Below are 27106 nucleotides of genomic sequence, written 5' to 3' on the forward strand. Positions count from 1 at the left end.
TACCTAAACGAAACCCTCCAATGTATGTAGCGTGTTAACTAATGTAAAATGTCTAACTTTTGGTGATCAAATGAGGTCAAAGGGCAAGGTTGGCAATTTGGGTTAAAAGGTATGTCGATAATTCTTCTGATGTAGGCCTGTGCATGAAATAAAGCCTTTCCGTGACATAATACGTCATGTGTTTAAGGTCAGATTTCAAAAGGAGGTCAAAGGCCAAATTGATTGCAACCTTGGGGTATATACAGTGGCATGTGATGAACAACCTCTATACATAGGACGTAATTGGTTCAAAGTAAATTTGATTTTTTTTTTTAATTTCAAAAGTTGAAATAGCAACTACGTTTGGTTATTACTCGTCTACAAAAGTGTCAAATTGTTAAAAGTCCTCAGAATTACTTGTGGTAATAGACTCCATCATAGCAAAACGTCAAAGATCATGCAATAAAACGCAGTCACGGGTCAAACTTTGCCAAATGATTGCAAAAATCATCTTAAATCGTACGGTCGGTCGATGACTGTACACTATCTATCATCAGCATTGGTTAATGAATTCGTCTCTAAGCCATTGGAAAATTGTATACACTGTAACGATTTTGAATAAGTAAGAGAACTTGGTTCCTGGAGCTCTGAGTGTTATTCATATTTGAATAATATTTCCTGGGCATCGTTAGGCTTTTATTTCGTAAAGCAAGTTTACAAAAAGACTAATGAAGCAATCAACATGGTTTACTGATTTCTGTGGTGTAACAGTGGGATTTAACACCTTACTTTGAAATTGATCCATGACTGTACTTAAGATATGTTTACATTTCTAGGTCAGTCTAACCACGGAACTGAGTTTTATTTGACACACTTTACATTGCTTGACTAAGTTGGCTAATATTTGACCAAATTGATTAACTGGGCCTAGGCTGTTATGGTATCTTAGCATATGTAATACATATTATATAAGCCTATACGTTTATGTAGTATCCATTTTAGAGTTGACTTATAGTTTACAACAGCGTCACCTTCTCTCTTCTGTCTTCTGTCGGTTAAACTTGTACGTAATAGTTCTTCTTTCTTAGATGAGTGTGTTATCAGTGATGTTTATTACGCAATGAAATGTTATCACATGTATTAAGTGTTAGGGCTGCGAATTGAAACAGGTGGTTTTTCTAATGTTACCCTTTAGTTGTTTTATATATGACAAAAATTGCAAGGGGATAGACATAAAAGTGCTAAGATTGCCTATGGTGATAGCGTATAACTCCGTGGAGTCCTTATTATCAGCAATATGAAAAGTCGAGCGCCACAGAAGTCATTTTGCTAGTTACTGCCAAATTGAAATTCGGAAAAGTGTTGACTGGATCAGATTAGCAGCTCTTTGGATTGTTGTGTTTCTTCTTCACCAGTGACCTCGTTAAGCGACATACATGCGTCATATTTACATAGGTAAACGGGATAGTATTTCAATATCGACCCTCCAACGATGATAGAAAAGACCAAGACAGCAAACATTTATAACTGCCATTAGCAAAAACAATTTCTCACAGTCTTTCTTATGATGTAATGAATTAAGACACATCATATCGTTAGCAACTTTATTTTTTGTTGACAGCACAAGTAAACATATCATGGCTAATCTTAGCATGTTACAAATGCTGTGTACTGTCTTATTAAATAATCCAAATAGGATCAGGTTAAAATATTCTGCTTTAAATGGCGCCAAAAGAAAAAATAAACCAAGCAGAGGCAGGTAAAGTTGATTTTGTCAGTAACGCATAACACGTATGCTTCCAAAGTATGAGCTCGTTAACCTGTGTACAACACAAAGAGCATGTTAACTGTCATATTTGAGCCGAATAAATTAGTTTTTGTTACAAAAGATGACATGTTTTTTCCCGGCCATTGTGTATTTCAAGGGGTCACTCAGTACCCATCCACTTTTCGACCGACATCTATTAGTATTTGCCCATATCTTTAGTTGTTTGTCACTAAACGGGAAATATTAGTAATTGGCATATTTTGCCACTCTGCTTTACCAAGAGTGACGCATTGCCTCCTCCTCTTTTAGACCTCTCCTTTACTATACACTACTATATAAAACATACTGTACACTGCTATATAGCAACATGTCTGAAAAATATTTGTGAGTAACACATAACTATCATATACCACACTTTACAGATATACAAGAGTATGGGTTTGTACTCTATCTCTCTTTCTCCCCCCTCCCTACACCCCCTATCTCTACATGTTCAGGGGGGGGGGGTAAATTTAACAATTTGTGTATATTTTGATATTTAGTTTTTAATTATTATAATTATGCATTTCATATAATTTACATATAGTCCTAAAAAAATCGGTAAGACAAAATATTTTAATGATATTCGTTAGTTGGATAATAAACACAGTACACTTATTGAGTGCATCCACATTACATGCAATAACATATTTGCCAAGTCGTATGCCATATTATGATAATTTTTCTGTTTCTACTATCAAACCCCATTATTTCAATTAAAAATTAATAAAGCATATAACACACACGTCAGACAAACTATTTGATAAAGAAGCTTTATGTACTGAGTATTTTGTGTTATAATAACGTCACAAATGAGCAAAGCATAAATATTCAATAGGTTTGTTACATTTTCACTGTTGTAAAACAAAGGCTACAAAGGCAGAAGTACTTCTGTCGCTCCTCATTACGACTCTTCATCTTCGGAAAAATCGTCCCATATCTAAAATGAAGCGCAAAAGAAACGTTGATTCCTTAAGTGAGTTAGTGAGTTATTTCCATGAACGTGTAGTTCTCGGTAAAACAGGTTGAATTCCAGCTTTATTTTCACTGTAATTTAACAAAACATTACTTATAGCAACGTTTTCATTTTTCGAAAAATCGTAATTCGAACAATTATAATTCGTTTTACAGAGTGTGATAAGAACTGTGGTTGAAGTATTATGCCTTGATAATGTTGGTAATTCAATCGTACGTATCCCAACTCAACCATTGGGTGACTTCATTGACAACAGAGTGTTCAAATTATGACATATGGCAATGTGCTGAAAGATCCACTTGTCATCGATTAAGTTTTCAAGGAGTATATGGACAGAAATATTAAAAACCAGAGCTGTGGAAGCATTTAATGCACTATACTTCCGGTACTATTTTTAGACAATGACATGTCACCCTAACATTCATCTTACAGCTATAAAAACTTTTCCAAGTTGTGTAATTTGTATGTATTTAATGTATCACCTTTACGTTGACACATTTCACTGTGTGCGATAATGAATGTAATCAAAACAAACTTCATACTCATTTTAACGGTTCCGTAGAAATTAAGTTTATTGCTCCTATTTTTAAATTAACAATTATTTCTTCAATCATATATTTGGTTAACTTCTTTTCTTATCCATTAAAAATCATTAAATTTCAATTAATCGAATATCTTTTTTATGCCTAGGATCATTACAAACCTTTGGACGGAATGTGATATTGGTCGAGTCACGCTGCCGATAAACCCTAAACGTAGCGTAAGGTACACCGGATCTTCTCACACTTGTAATACAGCGGAGGACGAATAAACATGACTTATTCTTTGATGACGCAATATCCTTATAAGGTATTTCCTAATAAATAAAGTAAATAGTAGATGTTTACAATTAAGTCATATTTAATATTAAATACTATGCCAGTATTGAAACCAAAGGATGAAATTCATCATGTTTTTTAGAGAGAAGTTTAATGTTTTCAGTGTCGCTGTCGCTTTCTTATTTCTGTATTCATTATTCATAATATTTACAAGTGTAGGTATGGTAGTACAACTGTGTTAGCTGTTACTTATGGTAGGCCAATAATGAACCCATAGAAAAAAGTTGCTTATATTGGATATTGTACCGTTCTGTGCTAAATTGTTTTTTTTGTTGTTGCAATTTCTTGCAAAATCTCAGCAAAACAACACAGGATTTATAATTATTATACATTAAGAATACAATATTTTCGTTGTGCCTTCCGGCTTGCATCTGCTCTATTTGTCCATTCGTTTGGCGTTAAATACTTGAGAAATATAACCAATGGAGTCGGTTTTTCCTTCTTGAACCAAAACGGTTTGTACTGTCCTACTGTGATGTTTTCATCTGTAAAGATCTGAACCAACAAAACCATGTTTATCAGTAATGGTAATACCACACTAATGTTATAGTCAGTAAAGAAATATAAATCATCACATATCTTCATGTTACGTACATAAAATAAACTTTATAAGTTGTTAACATTGAACAGTTTAGGTTATTTTGTTAACTTTACAATGCGTCATCGTGATATCTAACGTTTTAAACCAGTACAATGGTTTGTAATGTTTGTGTATGCATTATAAGAAGGCATGATCAGAACATCACTACTTACATCTTCATTGCCCGGCACATCGGCAAAGTAACCAACATGCACTGTTGTCTCACTGTCAGTATCAATGACCTTGCTGCCGACAGTGAATATCTTTAGACGTTTGGCCTCAACTATTTCATTGTTTATTCTGAATGTTACCCAGCAAAATTTCTTCAAGTATAGTTTACATGATTCTTGCTGTAGTTCAAATTTGACTGCTGTGTCTCTTTCCCAGTGGGGTGAAGCTTCTGTTAAAAAGAAGTATAAAATGAAAAACCTACTAAAAGATAATAAAGTTGGAAATAAAACATGGCCTATTATCTTATAATGGAATGAAATATATACTTGGCATAAGTTGGAATATGGTGTGTCAACGCACTATGGTATGTCAACATACTATAAACGTACGTTGAGTCGTAACGTTCACACGATATTGTTCGTACATTGGCATTCAAATCACTAAAACACAATCATGGAAGCAACTATCACACTAATAGGAGTAAGCTAAAAGGCAGAGAACAGTAAGTAAGGAATAATTATGTATTCAATGTATTGAAACAAATATTCAATGTCTATTCAAGGCTGTTGCAGATAAAAGCCTTCTAATAATCTGCCTTTTCTGCGAGGAACTTGCAGCTTATTTTTATTACCGTTGTAGTCATCCAGCCCAACTCTGGCAAAGGTAATATTGAAACAACATCATATAACTAATTTTCTAGTGATCCAGTCAGGAGACTACCTAAACAAGGCAAATTACATTAAAAATATAATGTTAATGATACAAGAGTTTGTTTCTAATTGGCCAAAATGGAGTTATCACGGTCAAAAAAATCATTACTGTCATCGTTCTGTTATATCATCATAACTTCATTAAATAAACATTCTTTTTTTGACGAACGAAACGATAGTTTTGTTTGAAGGTAATATGCAAGTCTCTCTCGCTAACACTCTCCCAAAGTATATCTGACTATTCTTGTGCGGAATGAAATATTAAATATTAAACACAGTGATACTAAGTGTATATTGTTTGCTATAGCCCCTTTAATATGTGACTATACCTTTAACCATCACGGTAAATCAGTTTGTTACTTTTTTTTCTCCAAATAAGTATCATTTGAAAAAAAAACCCATAGAAACCATGTAATGTTAAGGGTCAGATACATTTTGCTCTATTTAAACTGCATTGGGTAAATGGTAAACAATAAACTACACTTACTTGGGTGGTGATGACTTGCAAAAACCTCCATCGACTCGCTCGTAAAGTTTTCCTTCAATTGTAGACAATGTGGTAGATGAAGTTCAACAGCAGTCTGGAACTCGAAATTGTTTGGAGTCAATTCCACAATGACAGCTGAATTGCTTGCAAATGTAACGTCATCTCCTGTATCTAGATTGCCAGAGATTATTTGTATATGGATTTTACAGTCTTCCAACAGGGCTCCTGGAGGGACTAGAAGGGAAACATCTGTTCCCTTGATCTCTATTCGACCGCCGCCCTTCGTAATTATCTTACTAGACTTAAAACTTAGTGCACGTCTATATGTTTGTTCCTCTGTAAGTCAAGTGAACAAACAAATAATATTTGTTTATTGTAACAGTCACACAACTTCATATAAAGAACGACATTTCACTTAAACTGACATTAGCATTTTAAATGATAAGTACCCTGTCACGACCAGACAATAAACGAAGCCTACATATACACTTACTCATTTCTCTAATATTATTTCGAGATGTTGTTACTACTTGTAAATACTTTTCATAAATATTCAGAAATGACTTAGAGAAGCGTTAAGTTACAACTGAAAACAGCGATATGAAACATTCCACTCTAATGTAGAATCAAAACTTATATTTTAAATTAATCATAAGTTTCAAGTATTTTGTCTTTAATACAGCTGGAATGTAAAGCAGATTACAACAGTGACATTAAGTCAAGCAGGAGGCTAGTTGGAATAAGAAAGTAAAAAAGACGTCTTGTCAGACAAAAATATATATTACCAGATTTATTATGTAAGTAAATTGCATCTTTGATTTCAGCATTTTCCGGATTAGAGCCCAGCTGTAAAAGGAACACATTGTAGTACAGTAAAATATCAGTTTCTCTCAGATCAAATACATATATGTTTCACTCCTTTCACATTCAGAAATTTCAGAAGCTTATGTTTCTGTCCATTAAGCATACATTATAATGCAAATAATTTAAGATTTTGAAACCCTGATTAATTTGAATATGTGATGAAATACTCAGTCAATAGAAAGAGGTTGAACCCTCCGGCCGTAGCCTGTTGCAAACAGAAGAAAGAAATACAATCACACACATCGGTTGAGCTCTGACGGTGTCTCTGTATTTTGATAACAATTACGTGCTTAATTTGCAAAAAGGTAAATCCTTCAAACGAAATATTGTTGAGACCGAACATTTTGATCAAAATTCAATTATGATCAATTTTGACATTATGGCACTAATTTACACCAAGGGATTATATAGGGAAAAGTTATTGTACATGAGTAGTGCTTATTCAGCACGCATTTCATCGAACAGTAGTGAATGGGGATAGCACATGAGCCGGAAATTTACTCTGTTAACTTGTTTTTCTTTATGTTGTAGCACGTGTTTTTCCAGTTGGGATATATTAACAGTTTTGCAATAGCATACCAGACGAGCTCAATACCCATTGTTACTGATATGTTATTAAGAATATTCTGTTTTTGTTCCTTTACTAAATCAAACCCATTTTAATAGTCCCGTACTTTCGCTACAAGACATTGTAGTGCGTTTGAATGAGCTGTATCATGTACAACACTACGTTTATGTCAATCACTATACTAGGGAAAAAATGTATGCTATCCGTTATTGGCTTTACCTAACACCAATGAAATAGATAACAAATCTTGCATACATAACAGCTTTATTGATTTTGGCTCAGTAACCACGGTAATCACACATCTCTGTAGTATTTGAAATACCGATTATACTTTTGAAGGTTAAAAGTCAATTACATTTTCCCCTTTGTGAACGGTACAACAAAATCACTTTTCTCTTCATTTGAACTCTGATCGACTTTTCAGTCTGGAGGTCTGCAAGACAGTTTCCATTATGGGGCTCATTCCTACCAACCTTTTTTTCGCAATCGGCTAGGCCGTTGATAATGAGTTTCAGCCCAATTTGGGGTGTTACTATGGTAAACCGGACTCGCTTCCATCTCATCCCTGGTTGGATGAAAGTTTAGTCGTTTAGCTTGAATGCTGCTTCATTGTTTGATTTGGTCAAATCGGTATTGTATTTCTGGGTTGGTTTACCTATCAACCTATCATTTCTTGTAGCGGCACTAATATTGGACAACATGTGGGTTTGTAGATGATTTACTCAAACCATTGATACCCTTCATTAAGAGTTATATACAATACACTACGCATATCCTTACCAATTTCCAGAAAATAAAGTCATTCCCATCACATTATCTGCTAGAGAATATGAATGCTTAAAACTTGTGCACATATATACCAAATTCAGAAAGTATATTAGCATGTTATATAATGTTCGATGTGTAAGTTTGTATCCGTATCTTCCAAAAATGTTTTTGCATCAATGTTTGAGTTTATACTAACCCCTAACTAATTTGCGTTCAACGGGCAGCTTTGTCTAAACTACAGGATACAGCTATGAGCAATGGGATGGCGCCCAGCTGGCCATTATTTTCATGGCTGATCTAGACAAGAGGATGCTCCATACGTACTGCTTGGAACCCTAAATTATATAGGTATATTGATGAACCTTTTTTGTTCAATTTGCTTTATGGCGAACACACCCGATTCAATTTTTTTTTGTCTGCTATGACTTTCAGGCTACAATCAATTTTGTTTCGATTATTGTGGCATTTAAATTGCTTTTAGTCAAGTGGCTTAGCAACTTTAACGTTACCAGCCGGACAAACGTACCAAATTTGGCATGGAGTTTCTTTCCGACCTATCTATCGATTTTATCCGTGGAACCCACTTTATCGGTTCCGATTTTTCAAGATGGCGGCCAAAATCCAAGATGGCCGCCAGAAAAAAGGAAATGTCATATATCTGGCTGTAAAATTCGGAGATGAACAAATGAGGGGTCAATTCAGGTGTTTCCGGGGTCACTGAAACAGATGATGATCATGGCATGTTGCTTGAGTAACCCACTTCCAAGATGGCGGCCAAAATCCAAGATGGCCGCCAGAAAAAAAGGAAATGTCATATATCTGGCTGTAAAAATCGGAGATGAACAAAAGAGGGGTCAATTAAGGTGTTTCCGAGTTCACTGAAACAGATGATGGTCATGGTATGTTGCTTGGGCCACCCACTTCCAAGATGGCGGCCAGAATCCAAGATGACCCCTGAAAAAAAAGGAAATTTCATATATATTCATTCCCCAAACCCCCTGTGCCCTTTTCTGATCGGGACCATCAAACCTTCCATCCCCAAACGTGTAAATGAAACCGGGCTAGCACCCTGACTATATGTTATGACTGGTATTCTAATTGTGTCACTTTGGTTCAGGAAGCCACTTAGGACTTATTGGGGAACTTTGAGGTGTGATCGACCGTGGATAGACACTGTCGCAAAGCTCGTTATTATATGGGAGTTACGAGTATCATGGAAGACTGATTACATTGAGTCAACTATATAGTAGGGTAACTTGAGGGAAAACCGACCAGATGTGAATACCGACTCATTGAGAGATTTTGTGCGATTGTGCACCCTTCATAAACACAACGTCAATTCTGGGAACCAAATTCGCTAAGCAGGTCACTAGGCATCTGAGGTATGTAAGTCGTTCTTTTCGAACCTGTACCCCAGGGATACTGTTAGCGAGGATCTCCAGGAAGACTTTTTGTCTGGTATAGACAAGCCCCCCCCCCCCTCCTCATAGTAAAACGATAGCTTGGGTTCGAATCTCTCAGTTGGTGAGCTCTGGACAGCGGTAGCAGCGATGAAGAAGGGAAAGTCCCCGGTCCCGATGGCCTCCCTGCTGAGTTCTATCGGACCTTCTGGGAGGTTCTCGGTGGGGATTTTAGAAACGTGTTCGCTACCGCTTTCCATTTAAACTACATGAGCCAAACACAGACAGCTGGAAATATTGTTCTCCTCCCAAAGTCGGGAGACCCTTTGGACCCTAATTGGCGTACAATAACGCTGTTAAATCTGGACTACAAAATCCTGGCCAAAGCATTAGGAAATCGCTTAGCGGATGTGATGCCGGATATTGTAGGTCCTCTCCAGACTTGCGCTGTGCGAGCCTTCGGATTGAACTCAGTGTTCATTCGTTGGGTCTCGTTACTATATAAGGACGTCACGAGCATGGTCACTGTTAACGGATTTACTTCTGGTCCCTTCCCGGTTCGAAGGGGAGTCCGTCAGGGTTGTCCCCTCTCCCCGTTGTTGTATGTTCTCTTCAACGAAACGCTCAGTACCTCGCTGGACAGATGCTTGGGGTTTCGACCTTCCAATGTACCGGGTGGGGCTAGAGTTAAATACGTGCAATATGCCGATGTCGTCACTTGTATTGTGTCGGACCTGGTCTCCTTCAAGCCTTTATCGAAGGTTTTGGCCACCTTCCAAGAGACTACTGGTGCCAGACTTAACAAGTCCAAGACCAAAGGGCTGCATTCAAGAAGTTGGCGCGGCCAATCCCTCCCGTTCGATGCTACTTGGTCAGATGTCATGATCAGGGTAATCGGCATCTGGCTAGGTTATGATGCCCCGGAGGCCACCACTTGGCCCGAGAAGTCTGATCAGGTGGAGGCAAGGCTCGACACATTCAATCGGAGTTGACTCTCCCTCCCTGGGAAGGTTACAGTTGTCAGTCGTTTTATTGTTCCTCTCCTTTGGTATCCTGGTACGGTGATCGCTGCACCATATTATGCCTTGGTGCGATTGGAGAGGATCATTTTTTATTTCATTTGGGGAAAGTGCAAACCAAACCTTCTCAAAAGGACCGTTCTGTAAAAGACCCCCTTGAGCGGGTGGGCATGGTCTGGTCCACCTACCATCTTAAATGCGCTTTCTCCTTTTAAAAGGTTTTTTCGTTGCGTTTGAGAATCCCTCGTTTGCCTTTATTGTTAGGTTCTGGGGTGGTTTTCTTTTTCGCCACTACTGGCCCGGATCCTTTTCCAATAACCGGCCAAAGGCGACACGCCCTTCGGGGGTGTATACTCAGATTGGTGACTCACTTTGTAGAATCAAAGAGGAGGGTGGGCCAGATGTTCTGCTGAACGTGGCCCCCTCGGCTTGCCAAGCCGCCATCTCTCCAGATGTGTGGTGTTCTGTGTGTCGTAATCACTAGATAGCCGTCTCCGGGACTTGGCGAGGAGGATTGCACATGGGGTCCTCATCACTAACCATTTTCGCCTAGTCAGGTGGCTATTAGGTTATGGGATTTGTCCCTGTGTGGGCTGTAAAGCTATCAGGACTATGCAACACCTTTTGCTGGAGTGTCCCTTTGTCCGGTTGGTGTGGGAATGATGGTTTCACGCCTTCATTATTGGTGTTATTGGTTGTTATTGTTGTTGTTTTGGTTATTAGTGTTATTGGTTGACCTCAGATGACTAGTGACCCGACTTAGCGTGTGTTGTTCGCAGAATTGACGTTTTGTTTATGAAGGGGGGGGGGGGGCTTGTTTATACCAGACAACAAGTCTTCCTGGAGATCCTCGCTAATAGCAGCCCTGGAGTACAGGTTCGAAAAGAACGACCTAAATACCTCAGATGACTAGTGACCTGACTTAGCGTGTGTTGTTCGCACAATTGACGTTGTGTTTATGAAGGTTGCACAATCGTACACAATCTCTTAATGAGTCGGTATTCACATCTGGTCGGTTTTCCCTCAAGTTACCCTATTATATAGTTGACTCAATGTAATCAGTCTTACATGACACTCGTAACTCCCATATAATAACGGGCTTTGCGACAGTGTCTATCCACGGTCGATCACACCTCAAAGTTCCCCAATAAGTCCTAAGTGGCTTCCTGAGCCAAAGTGACACAATTAGAATACCAGTCATAACATATAGTCAGGGTGCTAGCCCGGTTTCATTTACACGTTTGAGGACGGAAGGTTTGATGGTCCCGATCAGAAAAGGGCACAGGGGGTCTGGGGATTGAATATATATGAAATTTCCTTTTTTTTTTCCAGGGGGTCATTTTGGATTCTGGCCGCCATCTTGGAAGTGGGTGGCCCAAGCAACATACCATGACCATCATCTGTTTCAGTGAACTCGGAAACACCTTAATTGACCCCTCTTTTGTTCAACTCCGATTTTTACAGCCAGATATATGACATTTCCTTTTTTTCTGGCGGCCATCTTGGATTTTGGCCGCCATCTTGGAAGTGGGTTACTCAAGCAACATGCCATGATCATCATCTGTTTCAGTGACCCCGGAAACACCTGAATTGACCCCTCATTTGTTCATCTCCGATTTTTACAGCCAGATATATGACATTTCCTTTTTTCTGGCGGCCATCTTGGATTTTGGCCGCCATCTTGAAAAATCGGAACCGATAAAGTGGGTTCCACGGATAAAATCGATAGATAGGTCGAAAAGAAACTCCATGCCAAATTTGGTACTTTTGTCCGGCCGGTAACGTTAAGCCTTAAAATTGTTGCTAAGCCACCTGACTATTTCTTGGTGTTTACAACATACTACTTTGCATAAAGACAACCTCGAACATCCATACCTATCTGATGTATTACAGTTCATGCCACATTATATTTGAAACGTTTGTTTCTTCTAAAAGCATCAGAACAAAGCGTTTAAGTCCACACAGTGTGAATTTGATTAATATATTGCTAACCCTTGTACATTATTTTCTAAATAATGGCTAGCCTCTAACAGTCACCAAGCTTTACATTTCTAAGATTTGCTGAAACTCACTTGATAAGTTTTAATGTTTATATAAACTCAAATGTCTCATTCCGGTTTTCCTATGGTAGTTAACCTTTCAGCAATTACATAAGGTTATTCGTTCTGATTTGGGTTTGTTCATGGCATATACGTCCATATAGGGCTCCTAAAAAAACCTCCTTCACTGGCTAGGCGACATATGCCTCATGTCAATTTTCTGTTCATGTCTTTCCAACTCCCTGACGAGATTGTCAAAGAAGACTTTTTTGTGGCAAACATATATATGAAATTGATCAGATGTTTACTCCTTTCGGTACCAGCTATCGCATTCGACCACCGCATTTCAATTGTGACAATTCTAGTGTCGCTTATTTGTCATGCTGTAATATATGTGCAAACGATAACTTTGTCTGCCAGACAAGTTCAAGAAAAATATAAAGAAACCTAAACGCTTAACCAGAACACAGTTCATGGCTGGAAATGAATAGATCGGTTTGATGAATTTATCTTATACGATATTATTTCTACGTTATGATCTGCTTCAATATACTCATATCAAAATTGGTATTTTAATATTTTCTTTGGTTGGTATATATCAGTTATATCAGTTATTGGGATATATTCATATCAGTTCGGATATATTCATTTCAGTTTAGGTATATTTCCAGTGCTTATTAAACCGTTGGCTTTAGATACAGATACTCATTCCTCCCTATATTTTGTGGAATCAACTATAGTGAACCTTTTTGTTATAAAACAGTTTTTCTTACCCCGGACTCTAGCGATGATGTTTTACCTGTAGAGGAAATCGTAAAGAACTGAATTCGTGATAATAGCTTTGGTATCTAAATTAAGCAATTGATCATTATTGTATACGGCATGTGGAACCATATGATTTATTACAAATGATAAAGGGTATTGTTAACGAATCCCATATAAAGAAAAAGAAATGTCTTCAAACCTGTTCGACTCTTTGGCTTTCGTGTCTGAAAACTCGATAACTGTAAGAAATGACAAGTTGTAACCGGTCATTAGGAGTAATGTTTTTGCATTGCTTAATTGCCCAAAAACAAGATCATGTAGAACTGTGGCTTCTGTTTGTTGGATTTTTCAAAGTAGTTGATTCTGTCTACCATGATGCTCTGTGGAAGACTCTTGGGGATTTTGACGTCCCACGGCACCTAATCTAGATGGTCAAGCCAGTTGAGTGACAGTGCAGGGACAAATAACAGACGCCTTTCGTTTTAAAAAGAGAGTCAGAAAAGGCTGCCTGGTCTTGCCACTTCGTTTTAACGCAGTTGGGGAGATGATCTTGAGAGAGATAAAGAAGAAACTCACAGAGCGTAGTGGAAAATGCACAGGAAGTCGAGCGGTATGGAATATCCGCTATACCGATGATTGCTACCAACAAGAAGGAAATCATAACCATTGCTGAACACCTCATACATGAAAGCTTATAATAAGTGTACGTATTGACAACTCAAAGGCATCCACAATGACAGTACATGAAAAGGGAAATGTGTGAAGAAAGACCCAGGATGATGAGCTTGAAAATCTGAGGAAATTTAAGTTCCTGGGATCGAACACAGCTGATGAAGGAGAGAGAATCACATACATCAAAGTCAGAATAGGACAAGCCAAGAGCATAGTTTAAACATTATCGGATGTGTGGACGTCTAAGCTTGACGCGGATAGTGAAGCTCGCAAAGGCTATGATTTGGAGTGTTGTTCTACACGGCTGTGAAGGCTGGACTTTGGGAAACACAGAGGAGATGGCAATTGAGGTTCTTGAACTGTGGCTTTGTATAAGAGTTCTGAGAGTCAGCTGGAGAGGGAGGCGTATGAACGAAGGGATTACGAGGAGAATTGGTATAACTGTAGAGAAAGTTATGTTGGAAGAAGTGAGGAAGTTTAAGTAAAGAAATAGTGATCACTGGAAGAAAAAAAAAACAGCATAGTTTTTTAACACTTGAGGGATAGGTATGCGTAAGAGGAAGACGAGGAAGAAGAAAGTAAGGTTGGTATGATAACATCAACGAATGAAGAGGAGGTTTGGTAGAAGCGAGTTAGGCAGCTTTTGAGAGAAGTGTCTACAGCCAGCATAACATGGCTAGGGCAAACTGAACTGGGTAGTCTCTACTAGAGGTGATTGAAGGCATCATAACATAAATATTACTCATTCATGGTGGATGATTTTTTTTCTTGTTTTAAAACATTATTTCTCAAAAACAATGAACATGACATCGTGTTCAATAGTCACGTGTAACTTTATGTATTTTATTTATAACTATGCTCATGCAGATATGTACTTACATGACTGATGATGACTAGAACAAATTAATATAATCTATGTTGAACTATGAAAGTATTGTACTGGTATATCTGATTGATTATCAGAGGATTTGCAATACAAATGAACATCTCAAAAGATTCTTAATACACACTACAGAAAATCTCTCCAATTCATGAGTAAAAATAAACATTACATGCATCAAATAAACATACTCAAAAATAAACGAATATAACATTTTGCAGATAGACAAGGATATCGATTTCCCTTACATATTGATTACGTCCCATGAAATGTACATTACATACCGCCGAGGAATAGAAAACCGTCGGTAAAAAATGTACAAAATCTTTAATAACCAGGATAGAATCTCAGGAAAGTTGAACTGTTGCATAAAACATGTCACTACACTGCTATTCCGTTAAGTACATCGCTTGCACCAATTAAAACCTTGGGTTAAGTTTACAGTTTCTTCGTAATTTTTATTTTTATTTTCCATCTTATATTTTCTTGTTCATCATTTGACAACACTTAATGAAATAAACGTGACAACCGTCTTTGCCTTATCTGGAGATCGACGGCTGTCTTAATATTGGACATTTTCCGCTGACTTAGTCTCATAATTTTCGACTTAAAACAACATCTTCAGTTGATCTACATAAGCTGGCCTACATTTTTACGTTTATTTTTAACCTTTCATTTAGACAGAAAACAATTCCCGCATTGTGGAAACAGTCATGTATCATCCCTGTGCCAAAGAAGGCAAACATCACATACATGAATGACCTCCGGCCAGTGGCCCTGACTTCTGTTGCGATGAAATCCTACGAACGCATTGCGTTAAGGTACAAGAATCCCTTAGTGAGTGAACACCATCTGGAAAAGTCAAATGCAGGTCATTCTGCTAGAATTACGTATTTTGACTTTTCCTCTGCATTCAACACAATCCAACCACATGTTCTGGTACATAAGTTGCTCAACATGAACGTCCCGCATAACCTGGTCACATGGTTATTCAATTATCTCACTAATCGGTCTCAGTATGTTAGGATCAACCAGTCCAACTGTGTGTCCAACACATTAGTTTCGAGCACTGATGCACCACAGGTAACTGTTCCTGCCCCGTTTTTATTCACTGTTAATACTTCAGATGCTAGATCATCACATGACACCTGCCCTCTAATTAAATTTGCTGATGATACTGCATTAGTGGGTTTAATTACAAGAGATGATTGAGGTGAATATTTGTCTCAAATAAATTGGTTTGTAGACTACTGTGATCAAAATTTCCTTGAGCTTTACGTGGATAAGAGAAAGGAAATGATGGTTGGTTTTAGGAAGGAGATCATGAACCTCCTCCTGTTGTTATCAAAGACCTGGCTGTAAACCGTGTCTCGTCCTATAAGTACCTTGGCGTAGTTTTGGATGATCAGCTGAATTGACATGACCACATTGATTATTTGGTAAGACGGATCAATCCAAGACTCTATTGCTTGCGGAAATTGAACACCTTCAACATCAGTAGAAACATTCTTTCTATTTTCTACAGTTCTGTGATTTTCAGTGTGTGGTCATATTGCATTAATTGTTGTGGAGGTAATGTCAATGGTACCGACAGAAAACGGATAGATTTTATTATAAGCCAAGTCAGTCGCATCCTAGGCGAACGTCAGCAGTCATTGAACACCTCATATCATCTTCACCTTCAAAGTCAACTTGCTGGGGTTCTCAACAACAGTAGCCACCCTCTACACATTAATTTGGAAAGTGCAATAATACCCCGCAGTGGGCGGATGTGACTACCCCGTGCCGTTACGAATCGTTACAAATCCTCCTTTATCCCTCGTTGTATTAAACTTCATAATGAATCTTTTACTCGTTAGGTCAGTAATCTTGCTCATTGTGCAATCCAATGTTTTACAAGTATCTCTGGTGCTGTTTTACTGTATTTTGTAATTTACCGTTTTTACGTATCTTGCCAGCTTTGTTTTAAGTCTTATGTCTTAGTATTTGAGAGTCTGATATATTTTGTGTGTATTTTATGTACTGTACGTACTATGTTTTATATTGTGAGCAATCAATTGCCCAGCTTGGGATGCAATAAAGAGAATCTGAATCAGGTCCAATGCTTTTGAAACTAAACACACAAAAAAGTCTAGTAGTGTAATAGCTTGGAAAGTTATGCCTCAGTTGGTTTCAGGTGTGGGTTGATGGCATTTAGTAAGTTAGGTTAAATAGTAACTAAACTGTCACTTTTAATTGTTGGTAGTTTATAACTGAAACATTGATCCAGTAACCCCCTTTTAGAGCAATCAAAAGAAAAACATATTAAAACAAACAAATACGCATATATGCTAGTTAAGATAATGTGTAGGACTCATCTGTCATTTCTTCTTTGTAAATGTTCCTGGCTATTGACTATTACTAAACACCAATGTTCGTATAGGTTGATCTTATATTAAGTTGTGAAACAATGTAATATTCGCAGTAACAATGCACCTTAATTTATTTGAGGCGGGTAGTTGTTTTGGGAGCGGGATTGTGGAATAGTCTTCGTATTAATAAAATAGCGTATGAGGTATAATCCAAGACTTTAAATAACCCAACAAGTTTTTTTTTTTCAATTAGAATACAAAGTTTCAAAAGAACGTTATTTCATGACAATTCAAATTAAAAAAAAAGAAGACATGATCATGTGTCATTTACCTTCGCTTGATTAATTTAAGTTTACTTCTTGCATTCTTCAAATGAAATATTATAAAGTAGTTACCGTTAGTCTCGTCTCCTTCTCAGTAAGATTGTTCTTAACTCTTTTAAGTTCTGCTGTTGTATCCTGCTCGTATTTAGAGGAACGAATACAAATGTAAGAAACAATACTTTTAAGATATTTTCAAAAATACATGAATTATTTTGAACCTATAGGCACAATGTCAGAAATGTATATGTCTTTATTATACAGTCGCTCTAAAAAAAACTTTATTATTGTCAAACATTAGTGTTATATGTAATCAAATTCATTTGTATTCGTTCATGAAGTCTGATATGTGAAAAAGTATAAGTATATATGATATATATTAGGGTATCGCTGATCAGTTGTTTTTAATTCATATTCAGATGAGTTTTCTTTGCCTTGTTTTAGGCAGTGGAGGACTTGGAGATGGTGGAATGTCTTTTTAGAAATAGCGTGCATATGAAAATTAAACAGATGAATAACATTGATCATAATAGAACTCTTCATTCTAATAACTAAAATCCCAATTTTTACTAGGATGTTTTGTTTTTGTAATAATGATTAAAATTCAAAAAAGAGAGCTGAATATTTTTAGATTTTATAATGTCCTGTGGTGTTGGTTTTAAGGTTCTAACCTCAATTGGATTTCTAACCTTTTAGCGTTCAAATTGTAGATTTTGTGGTCAATCTGTTTTATCGCTTTACTCTTCACCAGTGCTTTTGATAGTTTTTCGATCTAATATTCCTGTATATATCTGTAGATGGTATATGTATTTACTGTTTTTTGTATTAATGTGTTATGTCATTGTATTTCTAGATTGTTTGTAAAGCGCACATATGCATCGCGCGTAGTGCGTTATATAAGATTTTATTTACATTTACATGTGCATATGTTATATCCTTACGTTTGATTAATTTAAGTTTACTTCTTGCTTTCTACAAATGAATTATTAGAAAGTAATTACCTTTAGTGCCATCTCCTTCTTAGTAAGATCGTGCTTAACCTGTTCAAGCTCTGCTGTTGTTTCCTGTTCGTATTCCGAGGAAGGAATTCAGATGTAAGAAAAAATACTTCTAAGATATATTCAATAAATACATGAATTATTTTGAACCTTTACACACAATGTTCAATGTATATGTCTTCATGATATAGCTGCTGTAAAATATACTTCAATATTGTCAAGTATTAGTCTTAGATCTAAACACATGCATTTGTATTCGCTCAAGAAGTCTGATTTTTGAAGAAAAAAAATAAGTATACATGAGATATATAAGGGTACCGCTGATCAGACATACCTTATTCATCTTTAGATGAGTTTTCTTTGCCATTGATTGAGGAGGACATGGATATGGTGAAATGTCTTTTTAGAAATAGCGTGCATATGATAATTAAGCAGATGAAAAAGAATGATAATAATAGAACTCTTTATTCTTATTACTAAAAATCCCAAATTCTACAAGGATGTTTTGTTTTTGTAATCATGATTAAAATCCAAAAAAGAGAGCTGAATATTTTTAGATTTTATGATGTCCTGTCGTGTTGGTTTTAAGGTTCTAACTTCAATTGGATTTCTAACTTTTTAGCGTTCAAATTGTAGATTTTGTGGTCAATCTGTTTTATCGCTTTACTTTTCACCAGTGCTTTTAATAGTTTTTCGATCTAATATTCCTGTATATATCTGTAGATGGTATATGTATTTACTGTTTTTTTTTTGTATTTAATGTTTTATTTCATTGTTTTTCTAGATTGTTTGTAAAGCGCACATGTGCATCGCGCGTAGTGCGCTATATAAGATTTTATTTACATTTACATTAGTCTTATATCTAACCACAGTCATTTGTATTTGTTAAACAAGTCTGATGTGTGAAAAAAAGTACTAATATATAAGAGATTTATTAAGTTATCGCCCATCAGTTATCCTTAATTCATATTCAGATCATTTTTATTTGTCTTCGTTTAGGGGATGGAGTGCTTGGAGATGGTGAATGTCTCTTCAGAAAACGTGCTTTTGAAATTAACCGATGAATAAGAAAGTATATTGGTAGAGCTCTCAGATTTATAAATAAGAATATATGTTTAATTAGATTTTTTGTTCAGGAAGATTAACATTCAAACAAGGAAGGGGATCATGTGTCATTTGCTGTAGCTTAGTACATTTAAGTTTACTTCTTGCATTCTTCAAATTAATTATCATAAAAAAGAAATTACAGTTAGTGTCGTCTCTTTCTAAGTAAGATTGCTATTGACCTTTTCAAGTTCTGCTGTTGTACCCTGCTCATATACAAAAGAACGAATACAGATGTAAGTAAAAAATACTTTCAAGATATATTCAATAGATATATATATTATTTTTAACCTATACCCACAATTTGCAAATATATTATTTTCCTCATGATATAGCTGCTGTATATGAATATATATTTTTGTTATTAAATATATTTAATAATGTCAAGCATTAGTCTTTTATCTAACTTTATCTTCATGAGATAGCTGCTTTTAGAGAAAGTTGAATAATGCCACACATTACTCTATTATTTTCCTCATTCATTTCCATAAATTATGGTATAGTTAATCCGTTATTGTCATAATGAATAACGTAATCTTCAAACTACAGACTAATTATGTTTAAGAAAATATCTACAAATAACGATAAAATCCTTACAACAAATTATTTGTCATGTTATGGCTGTTGTATCTAAGTATCAATTATCAAGAATAAAATTCAAAGGTTATATAACAACAAAACATGTTTATTTATTTATTTTGTTCTATGCATCAGTTTTGTGACATTTGTAATGTGACTTGAATGTCCGTACGTTCTCCTCCTCTTTGCTATTTAGAAACCACGAATAAAATGATAATTCCTTTTTAATGAAATGGATTTTATGTAGAAAAAAGGTTAAAAAAACCCCCACTTTCTAATCGTTTCATAAAAAAAGAACTCATTATGCCCTGCATTTCTATATGTTTTTAATATATATATATATATATATATATATATACAAATGAATATCTTCTTTTAAATAATTAAGATTTCTTTCTTTAACTCCTTAGTTCCCAATCGTTACCATATTATTGTCCTTGGGGGAAAATATTTACACATTGTAATTACTTAAAATTTGGTCATTTTTTCAATAGGGACCCAAGTATTGACAGATAGGTATTGAAATGAGGCTTTAATTTTTTAAAATCTTTTTTATAATTGAACTAATTAGATATGTCAATATGCAAATGAGGTCATCATACATACACTGTACTTTCCTTTGCCCATTTGAAAATGTTTTGATGAAATCTACTGGACTTTTAATAGTTTGATGAGTTCAAGACATGTTATTTTATAAGTAAAATATAATTTGATGTTTGAATGTGAAGAATATGACTGATTTTTGGACGTTTTGTTAAATTTTCATTCTCGAATAATTTTTTTTTACAGGCTACCAAATTTAGGGTTTAAATCAAAGTTATGGTCTCTATGCTGGTCAATGGGTCTTCTGAAGTGATAAGTATATACTGTTGTTCATCCACATCATATTTGGCACCTCAGTTGTTGCTGTAACTGGAGCAAGGGTCTAATACAAGGCTAATTAGTATGCGCATAATTACAAAATTTGTACAAACAATACACAAAAAAGGGAAACAAATTGCTTTGACTTTTGAAATTTATTATTCCAACTTAAAAAACCGGTTCATTCCCCTCCCTCAATTATATCTACTACCAGGTTGCCAACCCCTCTCTTTGCTGTTGTCTCCAATTCATTTATTAATCTTAATATGTATTTCTATCATTCATGATACTATTGAAATCCATATGTTGCTGGAGAAACTTACTTAGACACCCATTTATGTGCAAATTTAGACATTAGAAAATTCAATACCACATTGTAATTTGCTGACTGTACTCTTTGACTTCAGGTTTTAGCTCTATTGTTATGTATTTCGTATTTCGACGTCGATTTCTTCTTATACTCGATATATTATACTTGTTTAATAAGACAGGGAACGAAATAAGAACATTTTTCTTTGGTTTCTGTATGCACTTCCTATAACCTCCTAATGTAACGCTGTACTAGCAAATTTCTTCTCCTCTTTGATTTAAACTGAAATATTAAATGATAATTAAAATTAAAATGACGATTTTACGTTGTCTTTTAAAATTTGTTTCTGAATATCTGATTCATTATTTAATGGAACTATAAATCTAATCATTTATACGTTAGATGTCATATCTGCTCAATTGTATCTTATTTAAAGCAAATCGAAACCTACGTTCAAGATATTAAAATATATGATCTCTGACGTTGTTTATTTACCTATTACGAAGTAACCTAACCAAAAATAAATCAAATAGAATTAGTGGAATAGAAAGAGTAATATTATTCTGACTGAATATTAGTAAAAATAAGGTTGGGGGAAATGACCATGCTGGTTGGGCGAAATGACTATGCTGGTTGGGAGAAATGACTATGATGGTTGGGCGAAATGACCAGGCTGGTTGGGCGAAATGGCAGTTGGGATAAGTGGTTGTTGGGCGAAGTGACTAGAAAGCGCTTGATCCACTATCAACACCAATTGGGTAGCAAACAACCAACATGAAACCATGTGATCATAACGTTATCACTTCAAGTGAGGTCATGCGAGTTGTTTCGGAAATAAATAAAAACTACACATGACCTCGGTTAAAAGTTGTTGAGCGATACACTGTGTAATGTGTTTCTGAAAATAATTCATGACATAAAAACTTTAAATTGATAATTTTATGCAAAGTTTTTTACAAACCTCAATACGTGTCTGTTCCAATTGATCTTTCCCGATGGTCCATGCTCTTCGTACAACTATTATTAGTTACATAAAACATAGAATCATCTTTTCTATATATTTTTGTAAACTTTCACGTCTTTTTCGTGTATGCTTCATATGTCATCCTTTCTATTTTTATGGTTCTAGTATATAATATATGTTTCGTTGAGGGTTCTGTCAACGTTTATGGTACAAAAAATGAATGTTCTTTCTTTCTATGGCATGTTCCTATACGAGCGACGGCCTTTTCCTTTTCTTAGTTTCACGTTCCCTTTCTTTCTACCTCGTTCAGCTTTAATTTAGCTCCTTCACTGCCACTTTTGCCATTTATAAAAGTACCATAAAACACCTAATTTAATTCGTGAAGTGATGAGTCAATGTTATATCAATGAAGGTGGAAATTGATTGATTTTCCGATTCCTTCTCTTTCGAACTAAAATTCTGCCTAACATTTCATAATTAAACAAGAGATATTTACGGTTTTGCTTGTTTTTTTTTTTGGGGGGGGGGGGGAGTTGAAGCCCGAGATAGAAAAGGGAGGGCACATGGCTTTATGGCTTTACCTCATGTTGACGGAATTCCGATACTCGTTAACAATACATGATTACGTAATGCTTAAGGATGCACAAAACCATGGCTAAATAATTAGCATCCAATTAACTCAACACGTAAAGCAATCAATAAAATATATAAGGGGGTTATCCCAGAATGAGTTGTGACAGTATTCTTTCCTTTCAATTTGTCAAAACTAAAGAAATAATATGCACAGTTGTTAGTGAAAATGACAATCGATAAAAGGTGTTTGTAAGTTTTGGTACTTTACTTTACATACCGTATCTATTTGTCATTATGATAATTGATATATTTGATATAATAACAACCAGTACGAGTGTCACCGCAGCTAATCGTATATCTGATAAGAAAAAAATCATTATTTTTTTCGATTGAATCATTGCATTTAGCACAATAAATAGAAAATGTATGATAGACATACATGAACATTTAAAAATATAATTAGCATCCAATTAACTTAACACGTAAAGCAATCAATAAAATATTTGAGGGGGTTATCCCAGAACGAGTTGTGGCAGTATTCTTTTCTTTCAATTGTGTTAAAACTCAAGAAATAATATGCACAGTAGTTAGTGAAAATGACAATCGATAAAAGGTGTTTGTAAAATTTGGTAGTTTACTTTACATACCGTATCAATTTGTCATTATGATAATAAATGCATTTAGCACAATAAATAGACAATGTATGATAAACATACATAAACATTTAAAAATATAAAACAAATAAAGAATGTTAATTATTTGGCTGGAGGAATTTGTGCATGGCTGGATGAATATTTGGGCTGACGGACATACGAGCAAATACCTTACACACTGACGTATGACTGGGTTGATCTAGGGAGGAGATAAATGGGATGAACTGATGGATAGAAACGCCCTTAGTTTACCTGCAAGTGTTTGTTCTTTAGCTGTATCTGTTTTTTTCCAGTCTGACATGGGCAAGTCTTGCACATGCTTGTCCATCTTCACTAGCAATAGCTTTACATGTTAGAAGTAATCCAAATTCATTTGGTACCTTAATTGTTTCTGATACTGTGATGGATTCTTCATTCAAGGAATGTTCACTATAAACAGGAGTAATCTCTTTCGAACCATTAAACCATTTCAGAGATAACGATGATGGGCCACCTTTTGCCGTACAAGTTAAATTTGTTTCCTTAGAGGGCTCCACTTGAAGAGAACAACATTTATTTGGTTCACACTGTTCGATTCCGAAACTGAAATCTGAATGGAAAAACGTATATGTAAAAACGTAACAAATGCAACCTTTCTTTAACAAAAACTCAATAATGGAAAGTTTTTTGCAATTCTCGAAAATATCAACTACTGAATGTTCACCAAAAAAAATGATAAAAACCAGACAGAGCCCATAAATAGTCGAAAACAGTCTTTAAAAATTTACATTACCAAGCACAATGTTTTGTGAGCATTCATCCTCCATACAATGAGCAATCAGTTCATACAACCCCAATCACCCACAAGGCTACACAAAATACGACGTTCATTGTGTACATAGAAAGAAATTTCCAAGCATGTTTTAAAGATTTATTTAAAAGTTACAGTACTGTGGTACAAGGAAAACGTGATTCACATCATTACTTACCATTCACCTTGACATTAATTGACACAGCCCCGCGACAGTTGGTATTTTCTGATACAATTCTGCAATGATATATTCCTTCGTCTGCTAGGGTAACATTGTAAATGACGAGACTACCCTCCTCATTCACTAAATATTTCTCCGAATCAGGGCTAGGAAGGCCAGTTACTCTTGATGCTACGCTCTGGCTAGTTGCAAAATCTTCTCCTTTGCTCCAGAAGTAAGCCGTCTCATCGCCTTTTGGTACACACTGAACCACTGCTGTTCCACCTTTCTCGATGGAGAATACTGGCCAGTTTGCAAGAGCTGGTTGAACTAGATTAAATGCATGTACAAGTTTTATTTGATTTTGAATACAGGATCAGAAGTTTTATTTACCCGGCTTAATCTGAACGGAGTGACAAACTCGTTATCACCATTGCTTTCATGGATACAAAAAACGATTAACTCGTTAACTCAAATCCAAGTAGTATGCACACACTTTGGTATATTGCTGAAAACACTGCTGTGCAGATGAACTGTGTTCTAAAGCGCTGAATATTATTGAACATTAACTAGCATTGCCTAGTTGAAGAATTAAGTAGTAGGGTGTTGGGCGATGGAGAAGTTTGGGGGTACAGTTCAAAACACAGGACATTCATATTACACAACATCATAGGCGGATCCAAGATTTTATGAGTTAGGCTGGGTGATCATTAGATTTTTGAAGTGAACTTCTATTTGAGGAGAGGGATCCGAGGAAATTATATTTACATACTGATGCGGCCTGATGCATTTTTAAATAATAAGTTAGTTATACAGTTAAGTCCAACCCAATATTTTTTTCTTGGTAAAAAGAGGGAGGGGAAGGCAGACGGAATTTCCGAGGAACAGGTCAAAGCTTTTAATATACACAGTTTAAATTCCGAATTAATTCGCATATCCAACAAATTGGGCGAAGATGGTCAAACTTAAAAAAAAAATAGGAGAAAACCTTTAACTTTATGTTCAACGTCTCATTTTGGATATCGTAGCATTTGCAATTTAGGCGAAACATCTTTCTTGCACATAACCTAACACTACTGGTCTTATAAAATACATGAACATTATGATGTATTTCTTGGTCGTATTATTTTCGTATTATTTAATAAGTTTGGCTTTGCTTTCTTCAATTCCTTTGTTCATTGTATTTTCAGTATATATCGGACGTGATTTTTTCTCATTTTTCAACTCTTTGACAAGACCCTCGGTTCTTTATTGTTTCACTTCCCTCTACTCCATTGCTTTCCATATTGTGTTCAACTTGTTCTATTTAATGTGGTTAAAACAAATAAACGAAACGAGTTTTTATCTCATTGAACCGAGCTATAAAATAAATAAAATATGAAGCTAGCCTTTATGAGAGTGTTGTCACAACTAAGCAAAACCTTTCACAAATTTTCTTTTTCACATATGAAGACTGATATTGTGATACAAGAATCTCTTATTTGACGTCATTTCATTCAAATGTGCAGGTTTGTTTCACCTTCCTCACTCCTGTAGAAGCTGATAGGTTAGTTCATTGTCTAGGGTCTAGAGTCCAAATGTGCAGACCTTTATGATAGTGTAGAGGAGCAATATATAAGATGTAACACAAAACATTGGGTCAACAAAAAAAAAACAGGAGGAATCTTTACATTGTTTTGAAAATATATCACAATTATCCATTTGAGGGAGCAGATTTATTTGGGAGGGGGGGGGGGGGTGTGCTCCACTGTGTGGACACCTTTTTAACATGTTTAATGCAGTTTTAATACACATAAAAAGAAATATCCAATGGACGTTACCATATCAATATAGATTAAATATACTGCATAGAGTTAGGTATCTTGGCTAAAAGTATTTTGCTACGTATATGTTTTTAGATTTAGTTCGAAAACTACCGCAATCAGTGTAATGCATTTGTTGAGATTGCACATATCGTCAGTTCTTACTGTAATCTTAATAGCACATACTACCGATTTATCAGCACGAAAAGTTTTTTTACAGTAGTACAAAACGTTATGATTTACAATAGTAACTGTAATCTGTGTGAATCAGTTGAATCCGTCGATTAATAACCGTGATATTATCCAATATACGTTAAGGCCAAGTTAATCATTATCGAACTAAACAATAGAAAATGAAACTAGATGATAGGCATTTTCCCATTGTTGAGCGACGTGTTAAAACTTGAACATTCACTTCGTGGTATCTTTGAAGAAATCAACAAAGAATGCACTTACCACATATACTTGAAAGGCAGATGGCCAAAATGAAAGAAAAGCAATTGAGGTTCATCGTGTCGGCGCAGTGATGCAACGGAGAAACAGATTATACATTCAATGCCATACATATACAATAGTGGCGTTAACACAAGCAAGGCTGTACTTCTTTCACTTAATAATCATTAGATTAATCCTTGACAAAGTGTTGGTTGAACCCCACAGACTGCATGACTTTGCGCAAGAAATGTAACTGTCATCAAACAGTAAAAAGCATAGACTACATTACAGTACATGATAATTATATCACACAAGGTGTAGTGATATGTATTCCAGCTACAAGGTACAAAGGTTGCTATGCAGCACTTTACAAACAGCCAGCCCGACTCGAAACTTAATACCTAGTAGATGCCACAGCCTTTGCCACTGATGCCATGTTGACATGATGATTATACTATATTCATTGGGGCAATGCGCATACGATACACACATAGACATAGTAACTACTATAAATCTTAACATTTTATACCACAGTGAAAACTGGATCATGCATTAAATCGGAAGCATGTGCTATGTGAGGGTATGTGTAACCCCAACAAATCCAGTTTGTTGCAATTTTTGGTTTACCCATATTCTCAGTGCT

General features: G+C 35.7%; 2 protein-coding genes across 3 annotated transcripts; both read right to left on the reverse strand.

The window, feature by feature from the left end:
• Positions 1 to 3964: 3964 nt before the first annotated feature.
• LOC139977986 (uncharacterized) lies at positions 3965 to 18575 on the reverse strand. Its single transcript, XM_071987877.1, has 7 exons — positions 18567 to 18575; positions 18236 to 18298; positions 17310 to 17372; positions 6374 to 6434; positions 5589 to 5924; positions 4394 to 4620; positions 3965 to 4135 (listed from the first exon to the last, which is right to left on the reverse strand). Exons 1-7 carry the CDS (start codon positions 18573 to 18575, stop codon positions 3965 to 3967), a joined length of 930 nt encoding a protein of 309 aa, XP_071843978.1.
• LOC139977603 (tyrosine-protein phosphatase non-receptor type substrate 1-like) lies at positions 18236 to 26766 on the reverse strand. Of its 2 annotated transcripts, XR_011796611.1 has the most exons (4): positions 26485 to 26766; positions 24245 to 24556; positions 22048 to 23865; positions 18236 to 18298 (listed from the first exon to the last, which is right to left on the reverse strand). XR_011796611.1 is itself a non-coding variant. In XM_071987013.1 (3 exons), exons 1-3 carry the CDS (start codon positions 26537 to 26539, stop codon positions 23546 to 23548), a joined length of 687 nt encoding a protein of 228 aa, XP_071843114.1. In that variant the 5' UTR covers positions 26540 to 26766; the 3' UTR covers positions 20959 to 23545. The 2 variants fall into 2 exon arrangements, 1 of the variants encoding a protein (XP_071843114.1); XM_071987013.1 differs by lacking the exon at positions 18236 to 18298 and having other exon boundaries at positions 20959 to 23865.
• Positions 26767 to 27106: the final 340 nt, after the last annotated feature.

The sequence above is a fragment of the Apostichopus japonicus genome, chromosome 12, assembly GCF_037975245.1.
Source record: "Apostichopus japonicus isolate 1M-3 chromosome 12, ASM3797524v1, whole genome shotgun sequence".
NCBI lineage: Eukaryota > Metazoa > Echinodermata > Holothuroidea > Aspidochirotida > Stichopodidae > Apostichopus > Apostichopus japonicus.

Excerpts from the sequence above, each read along its gene's own strand:
- LOC139977986 (XM_071987877.1), bottom strand. Across the intron at positions 6,435-17,309 it reads AGAAGGAGACGAGACTAACG|CTGGGCTCTAATCCGGAAAA; the intron begins GTAACTACTTTA and ends TTCCTTTTACAG. Across the intron at positions 5,925-6,373 it reads TTACTTACATAATAAATCTG|AGGAACAAACATATAGACGT; the intron begins GTAATATATATT and ends CTTGACTTACAG.
- LOC139977603 (XM_071987013.1), bottom strand. The coding sequence starts at position 26,539 with ATGAACCTCAATTGCTTTTCTTTCATTTTGGCCATCTGCCTTTCAAGT. Across the intron at positions 24,557-26,484 it reads CTGCCTTTCAAGTATATGTG|TTCAACCAGCTCTTGCAAAC; the intron begins GTAAGTGCATTC and ends CATTTAATCTAG. Across the intron at positions 23,866-24,244 it reads AATTAATGTCAAGGTGAATG|ATTTCAGTTTCGGAATCGAA; the intron begins GTAAGTAATGAT and ends TTTTCCATTCAG.